Raw genomic sequence first — 12,133 nt, 5'->3', positions numbered from 1 at the left:
ATCTTTGCTGTTGCGCATTCCGGTAAAAAAAGTTTTATAAATATTCTAACAATAGTCTATTAAGATATCTACGACCTAGAACATTAGGTATTAATGTCATCTCAAGATGCAAACAATAGGGTATCTATAGGTATACCTAGGTAGTACAGTAGGTACCATTGTACCAATACGTACATATTTATACGTACTGGTGCGCGTGCCTCGGGCTCGGGACTCGTCTCGTTCACCTTGCAATGCCATGAGCAAGTTCTTCACCCCGGGCTTGTATGTGTGTGTGTGTGTGTGTGTGTGTGTGTGTGTGTGTGTGTGTGTGTGTGTGTGTGTGTGTGTGTGTGTGTGTGTGTGTGTGTGTGTGTGTGTGTGTGTGTTCACAATACCTACGTAATAGTCTTAACTGACGTTATATTTATATAGAGAACGCCCTTTTGTACAAGAAAGTTGGTCCGCTCTTATAGGCTTTTGTGTTGCTGCCGACAGAATTCTCATCATACCTATCGAATGTTGTATGTAAATATAAATATGGGTAGGTCTGGGTAGGTAGATGTAAATATTTGCTTTGTAATTTGTACGTGTGTACTCTGGTGCTTTCTTGGGGAAACTACTAGGTACCTATTTATAGTGGTAGGTACTTGCTTATTATTAGGGGCAAAGATTCACAAATTTCTTCTAATACTCCATTTTCCGGAAGTGTACATTCTAATAAGCTTCACACATTTATGGTAAAATAATCTACAAAATTGTTTCCTAATTGTGTTACTAGTGATAATTATATGTAAACTTATCCAAGCACAGTTTCAACATAAGTAACTCAATAACACTTTTTAACTGACTTCAAGATTTCAAAAGGAGGAGGTTCTTAGTCCGGATGTATGTTTTTTTTTTAATGTTTTTACTCCATATCTCCGTGATTTCTGGACCGATTATGAAAATTGTTTTTTGATTGTAAGTATATACATACAGATTAGTTCCGTTTTTATCAAAACGCAGTTCTGATGATGGGATCCATAAGGAATCGAGGGAACTCCTCAAATGTTAAAGACATACATATAGTGGTTTTAGTATTTTCTTAAACAAATCAAGCATTTACATTTAAAAAAGTGACATTTTATGAAATGGAACTGCTGATGATGATCAGAATGGAATTCTTTAACGACGCATAGTTCACCTTTTTTCGATTTGTCCTCATCGTTATGATTGTTAAGCAAGTTAGGTTTTCAAGACACTTTTTGTCAAGCTCGAGTTCTGATGATGGGATCCATGAAGAATCGAGGGAACTCCTTAAATGTGAAAGGCATACATATAGTGGTTTTTGTATCTTCATCAACAAATCCAGCATTAACATTTAAAAAAGTGACATTTGATGAAGTGGAACTGCTGATGATGTTCAGAATGGAACTCTTCAACGACACATAGTTCACGTTTGGCGACTTTGGCGATTTGTCCTCTTCGTTACGAACCTGGACCCAAACTTGGACCCGGACTCGGACCTGGACCCCGACTCGTACCCGGATCCGGACCGAACTCAGACCCAAACTTGGACACGCCGGGCCCGGGCCCGAATACGCTACTAGAAAAGTGGGTTAGATTAGGTTTGAACTGCGATCCTCACAGAACCGAACTGCTATCAGAAAAGTGTGTTAGGTTAGGTTAGAACTGCGACCCTTTAGACAAACGAAATGCTATCAGAAAAGTGGGTCAGGTTAGAACTGATTAGGCAAAAGGCTTTTTAGTTTTTACATAATTAGGCAAAATATGCTGTCTTTTTCATTTCATTGTATGGAATCTAAGAGTGCACCATCAACAATAATCTTTCACCGGTATCCCCCATTGAAGTCTTTTTTTTTTTCTTAAAAAATATATTTTAAATGAATAATTGTTCTTAGTTAGTTGATTCGTTCCGGTAGTTTTCTAATGTGTCATGAAATTCATGAAACCATAACCATTACTCTTATATTAAGAGCCACCAGACCCGAAAATTTTTATGCCATTTAATGTTACAAACTTTGACTTTCAAGTTCACTTCGATTTGTTTCATTTCAAACCTTTACAATAGTCACTTGAATTTTCCCTAGCGGTAGGTATTGCTGGTGTGTTAAGGACATTATATTCCTTGTTAAAGTAAACCGCTTGTGATGCATAAATAACTCACACCTGTCGCGTAGGTATCACGTTTCCTATCATCTGCCACAAAGTAATTTAACGCCATGACGTTGTGCGCCTTTGAAACAATGGTCTGACATGGCCTTAGGTCCAGGCTGATTATATGGTGCTGGTCTTCTCAGACGTGTCACTAACTGTGTAATTAAGGGCTAAACTCAACATTTTTGTGACGATTGGTAATTTGCGGTTGTAATAAAATTTTGGTTTGCCTATATATCAAATTAACGAAGAATCTCCCATTTCATCATCATCATAATCATCTTTTGTCGGAAATCGCTAGCTTTCTTAGACACAACTTGAATTAACTTCATAAGTAGGTACTTAATCAAAATAAACATTCTCTAAAATGACTGCCGCTTGTGAAGCGCCAACACGATAAAAATTAAATTTTAAAAAACGAGGGAGCTTTATGCCACAAAAAAACATTCTTTTTTTAACGTTGGGGATATGCGTTTACGCATGCCACCTGGCCCGGGGGAGCCGATGACGGACTAACCAGTGGTAGGACTACCGTCTAAAACCACCAACGAAAGCCGACTCCGCCTTGTAGAGGAGCGCCGCAGGATCACTATCAGCATTCGACTGCGTACGGAAAAAAAAACAGATCTTCCGACTGGAGAAAAACACGCATTCAGTTACATCATTTTTATTACAAATTAGTAGCATTTTATTCGTCTATAACAAACTGATAATACTTAGTTGTGCGCGTCTGTTCCGCCGAGATAAGTTCAACTATGTATCAATAATTAGGTATCGATCAATGAAAAATGTATCATTTGTTTCTAGACAAAAACATTTTTAAATGTAATAGGTAATAGTTACTGCTAATATGTTGAGCTCAGCTGTTTTGTCGTGAGACAGACAAGTTTGTAGCACGTGACCGCTGCATCGAAGTCACGCAAGTGAATAATCCTAGCATTACCTGTAAGAGTATATAATCATCTTTCTAAGACACGTGCTAATTGTGGTTTACCGATATCTATAATATACATACAATGGAACGTGTACTTAGATTGCCTTTTTATTAATTTTTTCCTAAGCACTAATCGTACAGTTTTCTTGCTACAATAAAACATCTCAACAACAACACAAAATTTGAATAAAAAATTAAGAGACGAATACCTTCGTCATTACGACCAAGCACTGGATGTTTATACTTAAAGACTTAGAGATCTTTATAATTGTTAAAAAATATTTACATCTAAATTGCCTTTCAAGCCTCGCAAAACGAGTTTGCAACAAATGACACAATCATGAGACACCGCGCTGTGTGAAGAAACATTAGACAAAGATAAATCGTTGTCGAAGACATTGTGTACTAATATTATGCATGATAATGACTAATTAGAACAGTTAAAAAAAATAGGTAGACTATTCAAAGCAGAGTATGGTTGACATTGACATGAAATGTTGGCATAACATTTGCCTACCCAAATAGAGCACATATGGATGTTGTATTGTATTCTTATCAAAATTACATACAAAATCGTACCTATATGCCGAAAAACGAATCCTTAAAAATAGTAATCTTAGTCAATTTACACCTCCTATTGAGGTAAGTAAGACTCGTTAAGTTCAAAGTAAACAGTGAAAGTCCGGAAAACTATAAAATAAATGATGGTTACTCATCCAATCGTGAAAGCAATGTAATGATAGGAGATTAGGTACACTTTCAAGCTTAAGTTTTATTATTTCATTCCAAAACATGAAGTAACATAGTGGCGGAGCAAATCATATTAGAGCATATGCTTACGTTACAGCGTTGCGTTACAGAATATTTTTAGGGTCTTGCTTGCTTGACTGTATTTAGTGATTGAATTAAACGCAGGTTTGGAGGAACACTTAGGTTTTATTAAAAATATTGTTATTTTTACAGCAAGTACTACTAAAGTCTTGGTGTGATGTGATGACTAAAAAATTATGTGTAATGTCAAATGGGTCACCCATTTGACAATCAATTGTTTTGTTATGTATTCGGTCAATATAAGTCTAGTGAAACTAACCGTGAATCATTCAAAATTCTAGGTCTGTAATTACTGTAATTAGTTTATATAAATCTAGTATAGAAAACAAACGAAATAGAGCAAAAACAAGTTTTGTATGAAAAACTTAAATTCGCTTTTTTTTACTATAGTATCTGAAGCTACATAAACTAATTACAGACCTAGATATATCTTATCCTATTATAAGTACAAGGTTTCAGAGCAGAGCTAGTCGTTTTAAAATGAGAGCGTAACTACATTAGAATGGAGAACCGAGCTTGCATCTATGTCATAATATGAGCGCTCGCCTACTTTGAGGTGGTCGATGGTCCTACATTACCAAAACATGTTACAAGTACATAGATTTGAACCTTTAAACCAACACTTTTTAAACGACATTGTTGCTTTGGCACGCGCTCAGACACAATTAACAGATTAGGCGTAATAATAATTTGAGAAAATTCATACTATAATAGGAATGCACTACTAGAGCATCCAACTATATACTTATTTAGTAACGTCGACGAAAGTGGCATAACCGCTTATAGCGCTCAGGTCCTTTAAAAATATCGTAACAGTCAACAGAGTAACAGACTTCACAACTAGCCTCTTCCACGTGACCACATGTGGTTAAGTATCCTTTCTGCCCAAGAAACTGTAACCTCCCCCGGACGCTACACTACACCACTATTACCAGCCGCAATGACGCTTGACTGCAATATCCGCACGCAGCTTGGGCAAGCAAACGACAGATTATTACCACTTACCACACGGCTATAGTATATTTTGCGAAATACATCACTATCACAACATGTGATATCAACAGCCAAGCCGTGTCGCAAAAGAACCATAAAAATATTCAGAACAGAACACATGAGTAGAAAATTGCAACTGTCCACTACTTCGCGTGACATTTTTGCCGCATCTAAAGCAAAGTGCTAAATTACAAAGTCAAAAGCATTTTATTGCAAGTGCAAACAAGTCACCCGCCGAGTCTGTCTGTGCATTGTGTCAATTGTGTGTGTGTATGTATGTTCGCGATAAACTCGAATTCTACTGAATGAATTTTCATGCGGTTTTCACCTATGTCAATAGAATGATCCTTGAGGAAGGTTTAAGTATATAATTTGTTAAGGTTTTGTGTAACCCGTGCGAAGCCGGGGCGGGTCGCTAGTTATTACATAATATGGACCCTGCAAGAGCGCAGCAATGTTATAAATAAATAACAAACTACTACAATAGTTTCTTCGGAACTATATGAGATCACATTAGTGCATCTTAAGTGCAAATTTTACTTAAATTCCGATACTTCCGTCGATTATTGCACCACTAAGCCCGTCGAATTATCTGTCCGTAAGAAAGCGAATAGCACAAAAAGTGTAGGCATCGTCGGAAGTCATGAGAAGTAGGTGACACCACGCCGAAGAAAGCAGGTTGCTGTATTTTAATTAGCTATTGTTGACGCACTTAGTGACAACATCACGCAACGCCTAATAATCGTCTAGATCACTATAACCCTTGTCAGGTTTGTCTGTGCCATCTTTGATATAGTCTGCTTTGAATTTGAATATTAATGTTCTTTTTACAAATACAAAAATTGGCCAAGTGCATGTCGGGCCATGCTTAGTGTAGGGTTCCGTAGTTACCATTCTGTCAGAATAGGCTAAACGGGGGCTATTAGTAAGTATCATGTATATTACATCAAAAGGGAGTACCTAATACCTTTACTTTCGCAGCGCTTTGTACGTCTTTTTAAAGTAGACAAAACTTTTTGCAACAACTCAAAAACGGCTGGACCGATTATATTCGCTACTTATACTTTTCATTGAAAGTATTTGTTAAGCTTTTGTTTTACGATTTTTTTTATGTTAGAGGGGGGCATATTTTTTTCTTTCGGAGCGATTATTTCCGAAAATAAACACTATCAAAAAAAGCTCCTGATGACGATCCTCGGTACGGAGTGAAACATGTCGAGCGTTTTGGACTTAAAATACGTGAGTGACCCGTTATTAATATATTTAATATATATTTAATACTATCAAAAAATGGTTGCTAGAGACCCATATTCATTTTGAAAGACCTATCCAACGATATCCCACACTATTGAGTTAAAGTAAATTAAAAAAAAAAAAAAACATTTTTATAGGGTACCCAAATTTTTTTTTTTTAATTTTATTGTACTACGAGTTGTCGGATTTATTGATTTATATATCCATGCAAAATTGCAGCTTTCTAGCACGATATAACGATCACGGAGCAAAGCCTCGGACAGACGGACATGGCGACTGTAAAGGGGCCCACTAACTATCAGTCCGCCGGACGATATCGGCCTGTCAGTTAGAACAAAAATTTGACAGTTCCGAACAACTGACAGGCCGATATCGTCCGGCGGACTGATAGTCAGTGGGCCCCTTAAGGGTTCCTAGTTGACTACGGAACCCTAAAAATGAGGCTATTGTAGCTAGGCCTTTTTTTAAATACCTCATCGGTGGCAAACAATCTTGATGGCTTGATGGTAAGCGGTTACTGTAGGTTATGGACGCCTGTAACTCCAGGGGCAATACCTACCTGACTGAATTCTGTCCGCGCGCATATATTGCATATACATACATCGTGTCTGATTTGTTTGCTGATATTCAATATTGCTACTATATAGTATTGGCGCATTGCATACCTTATCCTCATATAAAATAAGTTACAAAGTTCGACGATATTTCAAATGCAGATCCTTACTGTTGTGTTTAGCGCACCAGAATTGAATAATCTAAAGCAATCAAAATATTAGATTGTAGAAACAAGAAGGAAATGAAGCGGTCAACAATCGCTTATAGGGTGGCCTTTTGAGAACACCCAGGCAGCCATTGTCACAGGACGAACCATCTTTCTCAATAGACTCAATCAATGGCACTTTCCTGACTTTTAAGTAAGTAAGTAATATTTATTGCGGCTTTATAAGAAATCATTAGTATCTATAAAATCAAGTTTATTACTTGTAACATTTATCAGGTATGTTAATTGGAAAAGTCGTTCAAACTTAATTCTTCGTGAATTAGGTAATTGTTTCGTGGTTATGTAGGTTTATAAATACCTGCATCGACATGCATAACCAGGTAGGAAAGCGTTTACTTAGGTAGGTTATTAAGCTCAAATTTGACAAGAGACCTACTCATCATCCAAAAGTCAAGGAAAAAAAGGAACAGATTAGTTTGTCGTCCGTTACCATTTCTTAATGGGCCGTACTCAAGCCGTACACAGTCACAAACCTTCTTCATCATCACCCCAGATGAGTTGTATTTTTAACGTGCATAACAAACATAACATCCGGTCCCTTCCCAGGTATAATAATAAAAAGTCGTGTTTACTATTTGTTCTCTTCCTGTCGTGTCGGTAGTACTTTTTAGGTATTTTGTCAGATTCACGTCACGATTTCTATAGGATGACTGGATAAAATAATTCATTCGGGCGCCGAGTTAAATCCGATATGCAGTGTTGCGAATGCAACTTATTATTGTATAAAAATATTCCTTATGCAGTAGCTAAACGCAGCCGTCGGGCTCGGCTAGTATTCGGAGGCTTTTCTAAAGTACCAATAGGAGCGCTCCACATATTATACAATTAAATTAAAGGCACCTAAATTTAAACCACCTTTTTTACTGTTCAATTTTGCAATATCCCTTTTTCATCATCCTCCATACAATCAACAATCACTTCTGCATTTAACCGTTTTGGCAAGAACCCTTGTAAACTAGTATTTTTCAAAAAATATATCAGTTTACTACAAATTGAAGCATTTTATTTGAGTCGTCGAGATCCTATGACCTGCACGGCGGCTACATGCAGTCAACGTCAATTGATTTAATCGGACAAAATGTTGAAAGCCATGCAACACTACTTTTATTTTCAGCATGTCCATGTCCAACATGACCACTATTAAGTAACAGTACTTATATTTGAATCTTTAGGGGCCCAATTCGACTCGAGAAAGTTATGATTACTTGGTTACCAATAATGTTTGCCATATCGCTACACTTGCGTGGTATGCAGTCTGTGATGTCTCGGCCGTTTGAAAGATGAGATGACAAATCATTAGGCGATATGTCAAATTACAAGAAAGTAACACTAGACTGAAGTTATTGATGAAGTTAGATATTGGCGCATTGGATATTGCAAGGAATCAATACATGTAGGTATACAATGTTGGCTATAGCTATCCCATATCCAATACGTCTCATCTCAAGTATCATACATAAACTACAAGTGACATACAGTCTGTCTAGTATACTTATGTAATATTAAGAAATTGGATAGCACAAAGTTTCTCACTTTTGCGTAAAACTTTCTTTGATCCTTGCATAATAAATACCGTGGACGATGTCCAAACGAAAACCGATCGCTAAGCCAATAGAAAGTCTCCTCTCCGGCTTTGTGCGACTTTAAATAACTATTACGTAGTAAAAGCCTCGTTTACATTAAGTATTAACTGTGTGGTATTGAGCATTTCCCAGGTATACGCGTATACGTATGCATGTTCGCGGATCATTTCACGGGCGTGACTTTCTCGATCGATTTCTCTTGAACTCTGGCTGTGGTTGCCAAATGTAAAACTGTGGTTTCATAGATCACACTTCATACTCCATTTGACTTAAAGTGTTTATTGTGTGATTCTACCTTTTTGTTATTGCACTTGAGTAACAGAGAAGATTCTTTCGATAGTATACAGGGTGGCAACTTTTACTATGGGACCAACCACGAAATCGCGAAAAAAATGTACCCTCCCATAGAAAATGGACCAGCCATAATGTATTAAACAGCCAAATTTTTTCATGCGATTTGGGGGTTGGCCCCATAGTAATTCATGTTGAGATGGGATTTTATTGTGATATAAACGTTTGTTTACTTTATGTTTTTTCTGTATTCACAATATTCACATTTCATATACATGTGTTTTAAAATATTACACACCTAAGTAGGTATAATAAACCAAAAGAATGCGGACTTCTGATTTAATTAGTGGTTATTTAATTGCCTTACGCAAGCAGGTTATTAAATCTGACAATGAACTTCAAAGGTTCGTTCACAAATCGTCCTTCTAGGGCCGAAGTTAAATTAGATTCCCAGAAAGCTTTTGAGATAGTAAGAAGCTAGCAGGTACAACTTAAAAGCAAAATATAGGGTGTAAAGATAAAGTCACGTTTCGAAAAGATTATACAACGGCCCTGACGAAAAAAGTCAAGTAACGCAGGTAGAGGGGTCGCAAAAAGGCTTGAAAGAAACCAGAATGCCAGACAAAACTTTCAAGCAAATTAAGCGTAAGCGTTACCAGTTCTCGTGAATTATGCACTTTCTGAAAAGTCAACCTAAATGTAACATTACGCGGCCAGTTTTGGTATTAAATACCGTAAGCTGGCGATTACTTAAGGTTTTGGGTAGTTAAGGGTATAGGGTTTTAATTAACATGCCTATTATGTATATCATTCGTTACATTGGCACGACATACGGCCCTTTCGCTTTAAATCTGTTGAAGTATCACTTCATGTAAATTGCAATTGATGTAATGGAATTAATTCATAAAGTGGTAAGCTTAGATGGGCTCTATTACCCAATTGGGTCACCTAGTTTCTAAAAGATATCCTGAAGTCCAAACCAAGATGATGTATAGATAGCGGCTATCGGTCTTGGTGTTATCTGCACTGGGCCCTGCACGGTACTGTTACCGAATACTTATGCGTAACGCGCACGTTGTAACGGTAGTAACGCAAGGACTTGGAATATGTGGGCCGAGTGGTTTTCGACGCTCATTATGTCGCTCAGAGTTTAATTTAAAGTCTAGAATATCTGATCTTGCGAATATTTGATTACGAGGTAGAGAGAGCGCGCATGTTAGCAATGTTTTCAATCTAAACGGAATTGATTAATACGGTAAGAATTCAGCAATATTTAATTAAACAAAATCATATCTTCTTCCTCGTTTCCTCATGTCTGAGTCACAACCACATGTGGTCGTTGTTTTGTGCACCAAGGCTCTCCATTCTGCACGATTTACCGCCGTCCTAATAATAGGCGCCTGTGTAGATCCTTGGAAGGCCTTCTTTACAATATCTACTGCTGCTGCCACCTATGGGACGGACGGTTCCGCCAAATATCAGCTGGCAGCCCTGGACTCGATAGACCGCCGGGCTCATACTCTTTGACGATAACACATCATTCAAGTCAAAGTTACAGAGCCTTGAGCATCGCCTTCGAGTCGCTTGCCTATCGGTGTTCTATCGGATACATTCCGGGGAGTGCGCACTGCGCACAAAAACTGCACGACCTGTTTCCACCTTCCCCTTTCCATCATCGGACATCCAAGCGCGGGGAGCGAATGCACGGGTGTTCGCACAAAACGGTTTGCCTCCACTTTCTTGGTGCGGACGGCTAAAGAATGGAATGCGCTGTTGCGCTCCCGCCTTCTGTATTCCCTGATAAATATGCCCTCGGTCTCTTTAAAGCAAGAGAGAATGGTCTATTACTGAACCGGTGAGCCCATCTTAGGCCCTGTCTTCACTTTCCATCAGGTTAGACTAGGGCCAATAATCACCGATCAGTTAGAACCTAATTTAAAAAAATCTACCTTTGCCGATTCCTCTGTTCCGCCTAAAAATCCTAAATTCTATCTATACAGGGTGGCCAAAAAATAAGTGCATTGCCGTTGCCAGGGAGGTAAGGCGTATGTCAACTTGGGAACTCGTGAAGTTTCTACACTGTCCTGAAAATTTAACTATATTCGTTAGTAAGTGTACCTTACGTTATCTGTAAAGGTATCGAAATTAGGGTAGATGGCAATTTCCAAAACAATAGGATAGTGTTACACAAGACGTTTAGATTTGCGATCATCTCGATTTTTCCATTGTTCTTTGGGTATCTAAAGACAAAGGTACCTGTATACAATAGTAATACAATTACATATTCTTTACTTACGCACCGCACTTTTGCATCTTGTATAATCAAATCAAACGCTAAAGCAAAAAACGAAGTCGATATTTTAAAACACGCAGTATTAATATTAAGTTAGAAAATCAAACGGGTACCTATACAAACTATCAAAATCACTCACAAACTAGAAGTAACTAAGATACTGATGTGCCGACGGAAAGTGTCCTAAATTGCGAAATTTCCATATGCAAAGAAATCGGTGCATATTTTTTATGGGAATCAAAATTTTCCATTTTCCAATGAAAGTTTCGCTTGATGCCTGTGATTTTTTCCACAATTTTGAAAACTCCACATCTTTCACATCTGTAAACTAAGTTGTAGCTCGAGTTACAACTAGTTAGTCACTATCTAGATTCCAGGTCATTTTGCTGCCTGAGGGAAAAGTTGAAGGGTTAAAGTTTGATTAATGGTTGTAGCAATTGCAGGGAATCCTCGCACAAATTGAACCTTATCGCGATGAACATAAAGTTTTCAAACTGGTTAGGCAACAAATCGTTAAATTTATTTATGATTTCGCTATATCCTCGTATTGCAAATATTGCAATGCCAAATTAAACGAAGGTCAAACCGGTTTTCGTGTGTTAACTAAATATTTGTGTTAAAAAATTACAATAATATTTTTAAATATTTTTAGATCTTACCTGGATATTGGTTCGTTTCACTTCAATGTAAAGCCAGTTATCCGTCGAAAATGCTATTGCCATTAAGGCAGCAGCCACGATTGCTGTAATGGTCGCTATAGACAAAGTTACCGCTGAGCAAGGCATTTTAACAACCTTTGAAAGACAGTAATGAGGAAGAGCTAGAAGATATTCACAATCACAACACTTATCTAGCCGAAAGTTCACCTATGCAGCATTTTTGTAAACACTTTGTGGACGAAGATCACGACAGCACACTCACGAATTAATAAAAACGCATATAAATTGCGGTCATCGCCTGCAGCGTACCGAGTTCGCGCGCGAGACTTCTTTCTTTGCCTTGCCTTGCCGCTCTCTTGCGGATGTGAAACTTTC

At 37.7% G+C, this 12,133-nt stretch overlaps 1 protein-coding gene across 2 annotated transcripts in view; it reads right to left on the bottom strand.

The window, feature by feature from the left end:
• LOC134744302 (uncharacterized) overlaps positions 1–12,133 on the bottom strand; it is a 63,263-nt gene extending 51,130 nt beyond the window's left edge. The window contains exon 1 of one of the 2 annotated variants that reach the window (XM_063678075.1): positions 11,759–12,133. In XM_063678075.1, coding sequence (XP_063534145.1) covers positions 11,759–11,884 — 126 coding nt within the window. In that variant the 5' untranslated portion in view covers positions 11,885–12,133. The remainder of the gene's footprint in view (positions 1–11,758) is intronic. The other variant, XM_063678074.1, reaches the window with a different exon arrangement.

This window comes from Cydia strobilella, chromosome 9 (genome assembly GCF_947568885.1).
Source record: "Cydia strobilella chromosome 9, ilCydStro3.1, whole genome shotgun sequence".
NCBI lineage: Eukaryota > Metazoa > Arthropoda > Insecta > Lepidoptera > Tortricidae > Cydia > Cydia strobilella.
Note: the sequence above shows the minus strand (reverse complement) of the source record. Positions and strands in the feature narration are given on the sequence as shown.